Here is a 15081-nt window from a genome sequence, read left to right as displayed (position 1 = left end):
CTCCGTCTCCGACGCTTCATCTCCCGTAGCTCCACAGAAAACCATGGAGCCCATCGGGATCTGCGCCGGGTCAGGGGTCGCAAGGGTACAAGTGCCTCGGTGGCGGCCCTCTCCCAAGCCTCCACCAAGGCATCGGCCGGGCTGTGAGTGAGGGAGATAGGTATAGACCCAAGCGCCGTCTGGAACTGTTCTGGATCCATTAGGTGCCTGGGGCAGAACCACCTGGTATTAAACAATACTAATAATAAAAATAAAAATAATAATAAAATATAATAAAAACTAATAAAAAATACCATAAAAACAAACTAATATTAATAATATCATTCTATAATTCATTCATAAGCTAGATGAAACTTTTTAGTCCCGTATTTGTTCTGAATATAATCTATCCATCTTCTCCAGACCGAAATGTATCTTTCTTGTGAATGATCTTTCAAATAAGCAGAAATCCTAGCCATTTCTGCCAAATTTGACACCTTAAGTGACCAATCTTCTATAGTAGGCAAACTATCTTTCTTCCAATATTGACCTACCAAGAGCCTTGCTGCTGTTATCAAATTCAACATCAAATTTGTTTCTTTGGTATCACAATCTATAACAATACCCAATAAAAACAATTGTGGAGAAAATTTTATCTTTCTCTTAAAAATCTTTTGAATATTCCACCAAATTTTAATCCAAAAAGCTTTAACATTTCTACAAGTCCACCATATATGATAATAGGTAGCATCCAAACTACCACATCTCCAACATTTGGGCTGTAAGTTAGGATACATGCAGGACAATTTTTTGGGATCCAAATGTTTTTATAAAACATTTTATAAAAAACTTTTATAAAAGTTTTCTCTTAAATTTTGAGCCTGGGTAAATTTCACATTTCTAACCCAAATTACCTCCCATGTATCCAATGAAATTGGTTCTTGAATATTTTGAGCCCACTTTATCATACAATCTTTAACTAATTCTGTTTCAGAATCCAATTCTATTAAAGCATTATATATTCTCTTTATATGCGCTCGGTTTTGATCTTTAATTTGTTTTACCAAATTTTCATCAGTTAATGTAATACCAATTTTCTGATCTATCTTCCCCCTCGTTTGCAATTGAGTATATTGAAACCAAGACTGTATGATATTTTCTTGTTTTAACTCACCTAATGATTTTAATTGCCAACCATTCCCTATCCATCTAAGTAACTCCTTATATGAAGTCATATCCAAACTCACACCTACAGATACACCCTCTATCGCATGCCCGGGAATCCCCCAAATTGGTATTTTATAATTTAACTTATAATAATATTTTTTCCATACGCACAATAAGGCGCCTCTTAAAATGTGAGATTTAAATGCCTTATCCACTTTTTTTTTATCATAAACTAAATATGCATGCCACCCATATAATAAGTCCCATCCCTCAAGGTAAAGTAATCTTTAATTTGTTAAATTAAGCCAGTCACTAACCACTGATAAAACAACCGCATCATAATATAATTTCAAATTAGGCACTTTAAGTCCTCCTCTTTCCCGTACATCTTGTAAAATCTTAAATTTAACTCTCGGTCTTTTCCCTGCCCAAATAAATTTATTAATACCCTTCTGCCACTCATCCAAATTGGCATCCTTTTTCAATATAGGTATCATTTGAAACAAAAAAAGAAACTTTGGTAGAACATTCATTTTAACAGCTGCAATTCTCCCCAACAGAGATAATTGTAATTTTTTCCAACTATCTAACTCCTTTTGTACTTTTTGCCATAATATCTCATAGTTGTTCTTATATAATTTCACATTTGAAGCTGAAATATATACTCCCAAATATTCAACCTTTTTCACTATTTCAAAACCCGTTAGTTTTACTAACTTTTCTTTTTCATTCAGTCATATTTTAGATAATATTTTACTCTTATAATTATTTATCTTAAAACCAGAAACTTTCCCATATTGAGTTATAATTTCCATTAAATCTGTAACCGATTGAGTCGGTTGAGATAGTGTAACAACCAAGTCATCCGCAAATGCTCTTAACCTATAATCATTCTGCTTTATTTTCCAATAATAAGAACTTTCTTGCCTTGTAACAGTAGCTCAATAATAACATATCTTCCTTGTATATTAGTCTCAATTAATCTAACTGGTAAGTCTTTTCTTGAGTAGATAACCACTCCACTCTTTTTATCTGGAGCAGATGCAATAAAATGTAATCCCAGTTGGGAATTAATCAAATACCTTTGATCTTTCGCACAAATATGAGTTTCTTGTAAGCAAACAATATCATTTTTATGTTGCTTCAGGTAATGAAATACTTTCTTTCTTTTTTGTGGTGAATTCAGGCCATTAACATTCCAAGTCAGGAACTTTGTCGCCATTCTTTGCGACCTGAAGCCTATAGAACAATGCCTGAAGATCCTCAGTTGGTCTCTTCAGTCTTGCTCCTCCCACTGCCTCAGTAGTAACAGGACCTTGTATTGTAGAACCAGAATCTATCTTCTGTTTCAATTGCTCCTTTTCTTTACGTTTATACGCAGCCCGTGTCATTCTCTGCTCCCTTGGATCATCCTTTAACACCAAAATCTGTTCAGTAGACTCAGCCTGCTGTGCCTCTCCAGCAACCAATGACATTGCACCTTCAGTTTGCTGTTTATCTTCCAACTTTTCTTCTTTTCTCCCAAGTCATGGAGATGGTGGTGAACCTGCTTTCAGGACATGAATATAAAAATCTTTTGCCTTTGAAATCGTGTTAAGTCGATATTGTGTCCCTGCATAATTCACCACCATTCCGATAGGTATCTCCCATCTGAACTGAATCTGTCGATTTTTAAGCTCCTCAGACAGGAAACCAAAATCTTTTCTCTTTCTCAAAATTTTTGGAGGTATTTCTTTTAAAATTATAATATCCTGACCTGCAATTTGAAATCTCTGTTGATAAAAGGCCTGGATAATTGCATTTCGGAATGACCTCTTAGAAAAATAAATCACCACATCTCTAGGTAAATTTTTCTGCCTCACAATCCAAGAGTTAACCCTAAATATTTTATCCACCTGTCTTGATAATTCCTCAGGATCACATCCCAAAATGGGAGCTATATCTTTTGCTATCTCCTCCTTCAAGTCTTCACGTGGGTTCTCTTTCAATCCTCTTATTCTCAAGGCAAATTCCATGTCTCTATATTGTGAGATAGTCACCTCATCCTCTGTTCTATCAATTTTATTTTCAACTGTGGCAATTCTACTTTCTAATTTTGCACTGTTTTCCACAACCTCATCCACACGATCATCTAAACGGTCAATGTGTGTGGCCAGCCCTTGGAGTGCGAGCAATATGTCTTCTCTCATCTTCTATTTTTACTCTCAAAAAGATCAGCCATCTCCTCCTTTATTTGTTGAGCTGTTTGTTGAGCTTGAAGCTTCAAAGCATCCTGCAAATCCTTAAGTGTAAATGCAGGTGGTGGGGGAGAAGGTGGAGGAGATTTGGGCTTCGATGTGGATTGCACTGCAGGCTGTATTACAGGAGAGGAAATTGAACTTTTAGGAACAACAGGAATTCCCTGCTGTCTTGAAGCCATTTTCCCGCTTGTTAAAATTCACTTTCCCTTATCGCTTTCACTTTCCCTCTGCACTTCAAGATAAATAAAGTCCCAGAAAAAATCTTTAAAAACTCTCAAATACACAAAAATCCAATATGTTATTCAATTTTTTGTTACAAAATATATCTCTTTCTTCACGCTTTGTTCTTTCAAAAAACAAAAGAAAAACATTCCGGCGCCATCTTTTCCCTTTCAAAATCAAATTAGGGTATGGAGAAGATTAATACTCCCCGAGTTAAAGTTCCAAATACTTGCAAATTTAACTCCTCCTGATCAGCTCTGTCTGCTTTCAAATCAATCACAGATCGCTATAATCAGCAGATGTGGATGCGGCGTCTAGCTTCGTCCCATCAGCTCGGAGCAAAGGCGTCCTGGATTCGGAGAAAGCCTTGGGCTCCGAGGGAGCTCTCACCCTCCGACCCCCAGATATTTCTGGGGGTCTAGGGGAGCTCTACCTCTACCCAAGGAAAGCTCACCTCCCCTTCTTCTCCCAAGGGGGAGGTTTATATGCTGCAGGACAGCTGATTTTTACTGTTTCCGCGGTTCTGACGAAACCTCAGGACGGGCAGCCGAAAAAAGCCACCATTGGCGCGGCGTTACCACCGGAAGTTCCGACAAGACATAAAATTAAAGGATTGGAGATAAAAGAACAAAAATATAAATTACAAGCCTTTGCGGATGACTTGGTTTTTATTTTGGAGGAGCCACTTGAAACAGTTACTAAACTGTTGGAGAAAATAGAAAAGTTTAGAGAACTGGCAGGTTTGAAAATAAATAGAGATAAGACTAAAGTATTAACAAAAAAAAACCTAACAGACAAACAGAAAACTCAACTTACAAAAAAGACAAACCTACAAATAACTAAAAAAGTTAAGTATCTAGGAATTCACCTAACAGCAAGATGTATAACATTAAAAGAAGGTAACTATGAAAGATTGTTGAAACAAATAAAACTGGACTTGGAAAAGTGGAAAAAAATCTTCAAATGTTGCTTTTAGGAAGAATAGCTACAGTTAAAACAAATATTTTACCGAAAATACTCTTCCTATTTCAAACGATCCCTGTAAAACTGGGAAAGGTTTTCTTTGATGACCTAAATGCAACAATATTTAGATTTATCTGGCAAGGGAAGAAAGCACGAATTAAAGTGAAAATGTTACAAGAAGCTAAAAATAGTGAAGGATTTGGACTCCCAGACTGGAAACTATATTATCAAGCAGCCATTTTACCATGGCTTAAGCCTTAAAGAATGGATTACGTTGAGAAATAAAAAGACTATTGTACCTAGAGGGGCATGACCTACAAATTGGTTGGCATGCCTTTCTATGGTACGCGAAAAGTAAAATACATAGATACTTTCAAAATCACTTTATAAGGAATGTACTTCTTTTAGAACAGGAAAAAATAAAGCAGAAAATCTATATTAAACTACCTGAGTGGCTTTCAACAATGGAAGCTTTTGCTTACCCAAATTTATTTATTTTTGTAGATATTTTATTGGAATTTTTTTAACATAACATAAAGCATTATAAAACAGAATGTTGTCTGGGTAACATTTATAAGACAGTCCTTAACAATTAATTTCTATAATCTATATTCCATATGTTAATTTCATTTAATTTCCCCTTTCCCCAACGTATCTTCTTTGCAAAACATTAGATTAAGACAGGTTTTTTTCTTAACAACAGTTAAATATATAGTTTCAGTAGTCCTGTGTATTGTTTTAGTTGCCTTATCATGAATCCTGTCACCATATTTATTTCAGCTTATTTCTCCCCCCCAAATTCTAAATATTTTTACAAGTGACAATCTTTTTTAACACTTAACTATATTTACATTGGTGAATTTCATTCTGTTTTTTTCCATACAAACCCTCTCATGCTTTTATATTTCCCAATCAATAAGTAAAAAAGTTAAAAGAAACAACAACAAAAATGAACAGCTTATTTCTCCCTCCAAATTCTAAATGTTCTTAGAAATAACAATCATTTCAACATTCAACTATATAAGTAGAGAGAAAAGAGGAAGAGAAACAAAAAAAGAAGAAAAAAGAGAAAAAAGACAAAAATACTAAACTACAAAAAATAACATATGAAGATATATATTTCTCCTAATTTAATATATATTTATTCCCTCAATTTCTTTAAACTTTAAGCATTCCCTTCAATGGTTCTAATCATCTAATCCTTTAAAACTCATTCAAAACACATTTTTTATATTTTACTTTTGTTTCAATCATTTCATCTTAGAAGAATAGAACAAGAAAAGAAAAAAAAGACAATTATATTAATTAAAAGGAAGAGAAAAAAGAAAAAATTTCCCTCTAAAAGTAATATATTTCAAAATTTTTCCATTTCTTAGCCATATTCAAACAAATGTCTCTTTTTGAAGTATTCTTTCTGATAAATTTCATCTCTTTCCTGGAATTTTATTTTGATCTGGTCATTGTCTTTCATAATCAATATATTTTGCTGTATCATTTGTTGCCCTAAAAGGAATTTTTTCTCATTCTTTTCCTTATCTTCAAAATTGTTCAGACGTATTAAAATATTTCCCATTTGAATTAAATCATAGTTTTTTATTTTATATAATTCCATCTTCAAGTCTTTATTCTCAGAGTTATATTTAATCATCTCTGCTATGTTTTCCTGAGAAAGTTCTTGAAGTGAAATTAAGTTGAAGATAAGTTGATTCGACTTCCGGTGGCGACGCGACGTCGAAAGACAGCCGTTTTCGGGCTGCCCGCTCCGCAGCTGTGTTTTTCCATCGTAAACAGCGCCGATCAGCTGTTTAGATGGATTTGAAGCCCCCTCCTCGGGAGAAGAGGAGGAGGTGAGGCCCCAGGTAGGGGTTGAGCTCTCCGGGGCCGCCTGAGCTGAGAGCTTGGGCGGCTGAAGGATGAGCCCCCCCGAAGCCTGGGTTGCTCCGAGCTGCGCAGCGCCTCTGCTCTGGGATTCTTGGAGCAGAGCCAGGCGTTAGCAACCACCCCTGCCAAAAGGAAATACTTTTGATTATCAAGATGCAGGCAGAGCGGTACAGGAGGTCAAGGTGAAGTGGACTCTTTATTTTTACTCTCTAGCTCAATGGATTTTATAGCTTTAAAGTGAAAGTGCGTAATAAGTGAAAGTGGGGGAAGATGGCGGCTAAAACTTCTAAAGCTCTTCGGAATGCGGGGTCTTCCCTGGTGCAAGAGACCTCACTGCAAGCTTTGCTTCCTCCTGCATCTCCCCCGGTATTGACGCTTAAGGATTTACAAGACGCTCTTGGAAAGCATGCACAACTGATGTCTGATATGATGGATGAAAAGTTGAAAAAGCTGGAGGAGAAATTGGAGGAGAAAATGGAGAAATTGGAGAAGAAGATGGAAGAAAAGCTGAGAGCAATGAGGGTGGACATCTTGTCTAAGGTTGAATCCGTAGCTGAATGTGTGCTACAGCTGGATATAAAAGTGGAGGATCTCAGTCAAAAGAACTCTATATTAGAAGCAAAGGTATTAGAAAATGAAAATATAAGGGATAAAATGGACGAAGAATTGAGCCTTGTTCAGTATAATCAGATGCAGTATGCTATTAGAATTAGGGGTTTAAAGGAGAATGGTAAAGAAGATTTAAAGCAGCTGATTTCTGAGGCTCTGGAAGGGGTACTGGGCCAGTCAGCATCTGAAATTGAGGGAAATATGGACAAAGTTTTTCGTGTAAATTCATGGATTGCAAGACAGAGGAAGTTACCCAGAGATGTGGTGGTCTATTTTACAAAGAGAGTAATTAGAGATGAAGTCATTCAAGCTGCTTATGATACTAATTTGGTAGTGGCTGAGCAAGAAGTTTTGGTTTTAAAAGAGATCCCTCCGAAGATCCTAAGGAGAAGGAAAGATTTTGAATTTCTAGTACAGGAACCTAAGAAACGTGATATTAAGTTCAGATGGGAGATTCCAGTTGGGTTGGTGGTGACGCACGAAGGTAAAAGACATCGTTTGGTTACTGTGGCTCAGGCACGTGATTTTTATAGTAATGTGTTAAAAGCAACCCCCCTATCATTTTTGGAAGCTGCAAAAGGATACGGTGTGGGAAAGTTTCAAGATGTTGCAGATAGACAGACAGAGGACAATGGTGTTGGAGGGGATCAAGCCACAGTCTCATCGGTTGCTGCAGGAGGCCAGAAGATGACTCGTGCCGCCCTAAGAAGAGCGAGACGAGAGCAAGAGCAAGACCAGCAGAAAGTTATGGAATCTTCAAAGTGTGCTTACAGTGAAGATGTAGGAGGAGAGCAGTCTAAAGAAGTTTTGGGGGTCATGACAGAGGTGCTCCAAAAGTTTTGGGGCGTTAAGATTGCTGATTAAATTTTTAGATTAGAATGTCAATGGAGTAAAATTATTATAGAGGAGAAAGAAAGTTTTTTTTTCTCTTTTTTAATATTTTACACAATTTAAGATTGATGTTATTTGCTTGCTAGAAAAGTATATTAGGGTTATGGACTTAAAGTATGTGTTGAACTAAGAGTGGGTATGTAAGCTCCTAATTAACAACAAGTTGTCTTAGAGATTGCCTAAATTTTTTTTTTTATATATATACTCTTTTTATTTGAACTTTTATTTGAACTTAAGGATGATTTGGAACTGTGAGACATTTGGCGTGATATATGCAAGAACTATTTTTGATTATAGTTTAGTTTGGTTGGAGATTATTAAGATTAACAGAGATAAGCGCTTTTGGTGCGTAACTGAGAATTTGTTTGGAAATTAGAGAAAGGTGGGAGAATGCAAATAGCAGGTGAAAGTTTTTTTTTCTTTTTCTTTTTTTTGAAATTAATATGAATAAGGACTGGGATTAAGAAAATTTATTTTGAGTAAAGATCTTTTTCTGTTTTCCTCTTTTTCTTTTCTACTTTATTTGTAATATTAATATTGTTTGTACTCATTTTATATGAGCTAGAGAGAGATAGAATTTATAGTTTATTGTTGATAACATAGGGGTGTTTATGTTTGTTTTTTGATTTTATGCCCTGTATTTAGCTCTGGGAAGTCGGGGGGGGGGGGAGGAGGGAGTGGGGGAGAGGGATAGGGGTGGGGGAGGGGGGGATTAAAGTCAAAATGTATTGTAAAACTTTTTAAATAAAAAGATAAGTTGATTCATGCTCTCAAGGTTTTTCTGCATTTCCTTGTAGTTTAAGGTCATTGTCCTTTGGAAATTTTGCTGCTTATCATATGTTTCCTTTTGTGAAATGAGCGTTTTATAAGGTTCCTTGTCTCTATTTTCAGAATTTTGTTCAATCATCTCTACTATATTTTCCTGAGAAATTTCTTGGAGTGAAATTAAGTTGAAAATAAGTTGATTCATACTTTCAAAGTTATTCTGAATTTCTATGTAGTTTAAAGTCATTGTCCTTTGAAATTGTCGCTCGTCACATGTTTCTTTTTGTAAAGTATTCATTGCTTCAGCTGTGTTATTGTTTAGACAGGTGCGTTCCTAAAAGCTTAAGAGTTCCAAAGGAAAAAAAAGGAAAGAAAAAAGATCCTCATCCACCAGCAGAAGTCAGTATTTGCTCGTTTTTCATGTCTTTCCAGTGTTTTGTTTCTCTAAAGAGTAAATTCCGCCGCCAAAATGAAAGAGAAGGAACGGAGTCCCCCTCCCCCTTTCCTTCTTCGGAGATCTCTTATTTTGGGGATTTTCTTCTTCAGGAAAGTAGGTAGGATAGAGAAAATCAGTATTCTTACCCAGATTCAAACATGCTGTTTTCAATTCACTTAATTTAATTGCTTATGGCTTCCGTTGTTTCAGCTATGACTGGACAGGGCATTGGCCAATCTTTTCTTCCGTTGGTTTCTGGGAGGCTTCTCCTGGGCTGTTTGGAGAGACTGCCATCTCTCCTAAGTCCCTGTGCTTACCCAAATTTAATTAACTATGACAAAGTCGTTACCTACAAAGATATTCTAGATAAGGAAGGAAAATTGAAAGACAGACAAGACTTGCATCGACAAGGTATTGACTTAGCATGGTGGCCATATTTACAAATTCAAACAAAATATAGAAAAGATGCAAACACAATGGGATTTTATCAAGAACAGACAGAATTTGATCAAATATTATTAAAAACAGATGAAAACCTGATTAAGAAACTTTACAGATTTCTGCTAAACTTGAAGATGGAAGAAGAACAAGTAAAAGATACAATGATAACATGGGCAAAAAACTTTGGACATTCTATAGATTTGGAAGACTGGCAAAAATTATGGGATAGAAATATTAAATTGACTAAAGCAGCTTCATATAAAGAAAATTTGTATAAAATGTTTTATAGATGGCATATGACACCAGTAAGATTAGCTAAAATGTTTAAAAATACTTCAAATAATTGCTGGAAATGTAAACAAAGGCCAGGTACCTACTACCATATCTGGTGGGTATGCCCTAAAGTGAAAAAGTTCTGGCTTAAGATACATACATGGTTGGAAAAGATGACTAAAATACAGGTTGAATTTAAACGAGAACTGTTTTTGTTAGGAATATTAGGAGCTAAGTATGAGAAGGAGAATGAGTATCTAATATTGCATGTATTGACAGCAGCGAGAATAGCATTTGCCCAATACTCGAAAAATGAAAAACTACCAACTGAGGAGATTTTAATCAAGAAAATTTTAGAATGTGCAGAAATGGACAGATTAACTTTAGAGATTAAAGAGAAAGGATTCAATTTATTTTAAAACATGGGATAAATTTTACCAATGGTTAGGAAAACGAACTAGTGAGAAATGAATGTGATATGTTATTTTGAATATATATTAGTAAGGAGAATGATATGTATTGACTAATTGATACCGTATATGATTATCGTTTAGCATATATATTATAGCTATTTACTGTTATATTAATTAGTCTTAATTGAACATATGTACCCGGACAATAATCTGTTTGCTAAAGCTTGAAAATGTTATTGGGGGGCAACCCCAATGTTGTTCCCAACCCCGTTCCTACCCTAATCCCGATCCTAACCCCATTCCAAATCCTGATCCTTACCCTGGTCATATCCTCTTCCTAACCCTAATTTTTTTTAATAAAAACTCTTATAAAAAAAAGAAAATGCTTCATTTTAAGAAGCATGCTAGACACTGTAGACTGCTTAAAGGTCAGCAAAATTCACCTGCAGTCCTTTCTGGCTGGCAGCTGTTCGGCCTGTAGTAAGTCTATCAAAGGACATTCACAGTGAAACAGCTGACTCAAAGATCAGATAATAGTTGTTTTATAGTCCCATCGCCCTCTGTTCACTCTGTTGTTGGAAAACTGCAGGGTTATTTGGTTAGTTTGTAAACAGTAATTATATTTGTCTTGTCTCTGCCCTTTTCGTGCCTGAAAATTAGATTCATCACAATTGTTCCTTTCCCTTCTGGTGGACTCGGGGGTCAGCCCTCAATTCTGTTATAGGAATTAGCTCTATTTTTTGTTTGTCAATATCAAAAGGGAAACATACATTTTCCATATTTGGATTGATTATTTCAAGCTATTGAATACTTTGTAGGAATACAACAATGATAATGAAAAGGATGAGAGCCAGATTGGTGTAGTGGTTAAGGCATCAGGCTAGAAGCCAAGAGTCCATGACTTCTAGTCCTGCCTTAGGCACAAAGCCAGCTGGATGACCTTGGACTAGTCACTTTCTCTCAGCCCTAGGAAAGAGGCAGTGGCAAACCACTTCTGAAAAACCTTGCCAAAAGAACTGCAGAGACGCTTCTAGGCAGTCTGAGACTCAGACACAATTGAACAGAAGAAAAAAAATGAAAAGGATATAACATAACTCATTTTAAATAAATGAAATGTAATAAATGAAAATTATACCAGCTCTTCAGTTTAAGAATAGAATTCAGATAAACTAATAGCTCAATTGTCATTTATCTTCAAAACACTCATATAAAGTAAATTAACTGTGAGGAAAATCTACAAGTAGACTCTGGGTGATTACGAAGCTGGTCAGCAAGGGTTTCTGATTTCCACATTTAACCACAGCAACAACCAATATATTTTCCCACCTAAATTAGGTTGCTGAAATAAAGAAATCATGGGGGAATCAGGAATGGGCTATGTGTTCAATTCAGCTGTGGTTTTGAAAACAAATTTGAAGGCTTAGAACAGGGGTCGGCAACCTGAAAAAGGAAAAGAGCCACTGGGAACCGGTTCCATCACACATAAAAAAAAGTGGGAGCCGTGTGCGTGTGTCCATGCACGCGCATGCGCAAAAAACGTTTTGCGCATGCGCAAAACAGTTTTTTCTTGCGGACGCGCGCGGTTGCCATTTTTTTATGTGTGATGGAACCGGTTCCCGGTTGCGCGACGGCGACGGCCTGTCTGCAAAGCTGCCGAGGAAGGAGAAGCGGGATACTGGTTGGGTGGGGGAGAGGCAAAGGTGGGGGGGGAGAGAGAGAGAGAGAAACGGCTCCGCCTTTGGTTCCCCCTCCTAAAGCACAGGGGCACTAGAGAAAGTTTGGAGTTGGGTAAGGAAGCACAAAATTCAGGAAGGAAAGCGGGGCGGCGGGCGAACGGGAGAACTGGGAGCATTGGGGGGGCGGAGGGGAGCGATTACTGTCTCGCTACTAAAACGAGGGCCGGCCACTCCGCTGGGGCGAGCGTGCCTGTCCTGCTCCCTTTCTCTTCCAAGCGGCGCTGCTCAGCGGAGACGGCGACGACGACCTCAGAGTCATAGCCTAGGAATGCTAAGAATGCGGGGCGGCTGCCGGCAGTGGAAGGCAGGAAACATCGGGGCTTGAGATCTCGCTTTCCCCCCCCTTCCTCCCTCTCTCGTGCTTTACATACACACACACACACACACACACACACACACACACACGCACACACAAAAGCACAGAGAGTTCCCCTTCCCCCTTGTACAGGAATGAAAGGCCCCCCCGAAGGAAGCCCGGCCTCTTCACCGCACCGATCCGCTGAGGAGGTTCTTTCAAGCGGGAGACGGGCAGAGCAAGATAGCCGAAGAAGAGACTCCTCAGACGGCTCCGTCTTTTTCTTCCCCTCCAGCTGCTGGCTCTGAGCCCCAGCTCGCGGGTCTGCCTGGCGGCTTTGCGCGAAGCTTGCCGGGGTCGTTTTGAGATTTACACGTGTCGTTCTCGGGGGGAAAGGGGTACCCGACCTATTCCCCCCGTTGAACGAGCCAGGGGAGGGCAAGAGCCTCTGCGGGCAGGGAGGGAGGAGCGGCGAGAAAGGGGTGTTTGGGGTCTCTCGCCAAGGGGTGTAAGCCGAGGAACCCCGAAAATCAGTTTGAGTAGAAAAGGAGGAGCTTTGGCAGGGAGGGAAGTGAGGTTGGAAAAGCAGGCCGGGCGAAGGAAGGGAGCGGAGGCGGCAGCTTTGCAGACGGGCCGCGGCAGCTTTCCCAAGAAGCGGCGCCGCTGCCCGTTCGCGCGGAGGTACGCGCGCACCTCTCCAAAGGTTTGGGGAGGTGCGCGCGCACCTACGGTCGTTCGGAGAGGTGCGCGCGCACCTCTCGGAATGGGCAGCGGCACCGCTTCTTGGGAAAGCTGCCGCGGCCCGTCTGCAAAACTGCCGCTTTCGGCAGCTTTGCAGACGGGCCGCGGCAGCTTTCTCAAAGAGCGGCGCCGCTGCCCGTTCGCGCGGAGGTACGCGCGCACCTCTCCAAAGGTTTGGGCGGTGCCACTCTCCATTTGGAGAGGTGCGCGCGCACCACTGCCCGTTCGAACAGGTGCGCGCGCACTGGGCGGCTGGGAGCCGCAGGAGACAGCTCAAAGAGCTGCATGCGGCTCCGGAGCCGCGGGTTGCCGACCCGTGGCTTAGAATATGCTATAATTTTTACAATATATCCACAAAATTAGGTTTTAGTTAAAAGGTTTAGGCAAACTCAAGTGAACACTTGAAGGGGGGGCTACACCTGGGTAATTTTGAATTTGGTCACAATGTTATTGTGGCATGTATTTTTGTGTACTAGAGACCATATTAGCAAATCTATGAACACATTCATAAAGGTTATTTGCAGACAATGATCTGTTTCTCCTATGCAGAAGGCAGAACAATGACCTTAACAAAACTGACTTTAAAATGACAATGTTTAGAAAGCAACTGAAATATATTTCACAACTCTCTAAATATTCTATTGCTTCAGCTCCCAAGACTCAAAAGGAAACTACAAGAGGAAGTTATTTTATTAGTAAATTTGTTCCTATTCATTCAGGTCTTAATTTGATCCATATATTTATCACCCTTTCTGAGTAAGAGATGTACATATCAAATGTAGGATCATTTGATCAATTTACTCCTATTGTAAATGGATACTATTCTTGTGCACATTTTAATTTTACACACATAGAAACCTACTGAATCTCTTGCATAATCTAAAACAGGGGTCCCCAACCCCTGATCCGTGGACCGGCCAGAAACTGGGCCACCCAAACAAGTGAAGCCCCATCTGCGGGATGCAGGCAGCACATGAAACCATGCCCACTCTGGTCTGTGGAAAAACCTCTCTCCAGGGAACCAGTCCCTGGTGCCCAAAAGATTGGAGGCCACTGATCTAAAATATTAGTACACCCCCTGACATACTTGCACATGCATTTATGCATCTCATGAAGCAAGTTCTCTATTATAAAAGAATATGTCACTCTATATTTATTGGAGTATACAGTCCTCCAAGTCTCTATTGTTCTTCTAACAATGATTCCTAGGAGAGAATGGAGGAACAATTTTCAAATTCCTTACCTTGGTGTTAAAGGACTCAAAGCAGCTGGTCCACCTAGAAGACTCTGACCAGTTTTTGGTTTGATTTGAGCCTGTTTTGTTAAGAAGACAGTTCCAAGAGATACAGCATCTGGTGAAATTACAGATGAGTCAATATAGGAGATGGAGGAATCTGTGTTGGAGGAATATTTAGAGTTTGAGGACTCCAGGTTGAGTCTGTTTAATTCCTGAAATAGAAAACTATTTCTTAAAAACATATTACATATTTTTTCTAAAGAGCATGTACAGTATAAACTATACAGTTGGTGGTAATTAAATATGGTTGGTATAAACATACAAGTGTGTCTTGTGGTGTTTCCATAAGAACTATTTCTGGCTGTCTGTGAATTATGCTGTGATTAGACACCACTGTTGTGCATGTGTTAGGCAAGCAGCTGCTGAAGTTATGTATAGAAGTTAACTTTAATGTTTGGTCAGGGTCTGGCTTCTCACCTATAATGAAGATGAAAGGGATTTGGGGGGCAGGGGAAGACAGAAAAAAAGAAAAAGGAAATGTTTTAGACTGATCTTATTTAACTCCATAGCACAGAATATATATTTGAATTTTATTCCTATACAGCATTATTAACAATCAATACTTTAAAACAGGAGTAAGCACTATTGTACCCATCAGATTTTTTGGACTATATTAACTCCCCACTCTTATGCATTCTGGCAGATGAGAACCACAACACAAAACGTTTTGAGGGCACCAGATTGCTTAACTTTTGGCATACCTATCCAATACAATCACAGGTGACACATTTT

The 15081-nt window shown here is 38.7% G+C and overlaps 1 protein-coding gene across 1 annotated transcript in view; it reads right to left on the bottom strand.

Annotated features, from left to right (window-relative positions):
- Positions 1-15081, bottom strand: part of LOC308676249 (cell division cycle protein 27 homolog) — a gene marked incomplete at both ends in the record, with an annotated part of 185951 nt that overhangs the window by 100395 nt on the left and 70475 nt on the right. The window contains 2 exon segments of the mRNA XM_081342064.1: positions 14296-14501; positions 14612-14766. Coding sequence (XP_081198190.1) covers positions 14296-14501; positions 14612-14766 — 361 coding nt within the window.

This window comes from Vipera berus (genome assembly GCF_964194415.1).
Source record: "Vipera berus genome assembly, chromosome: W".
NCBI lineage: Eukaryota > Metazoa > Chordata > Lepidosauria > Squamata > Viperidae > Vipera > Vipera berus.
The sequence above is the reverse complement of the archived record's forward strand: the minus strand, read 5'-3'. Positions and strand labels throughout refer to the sequence as shown.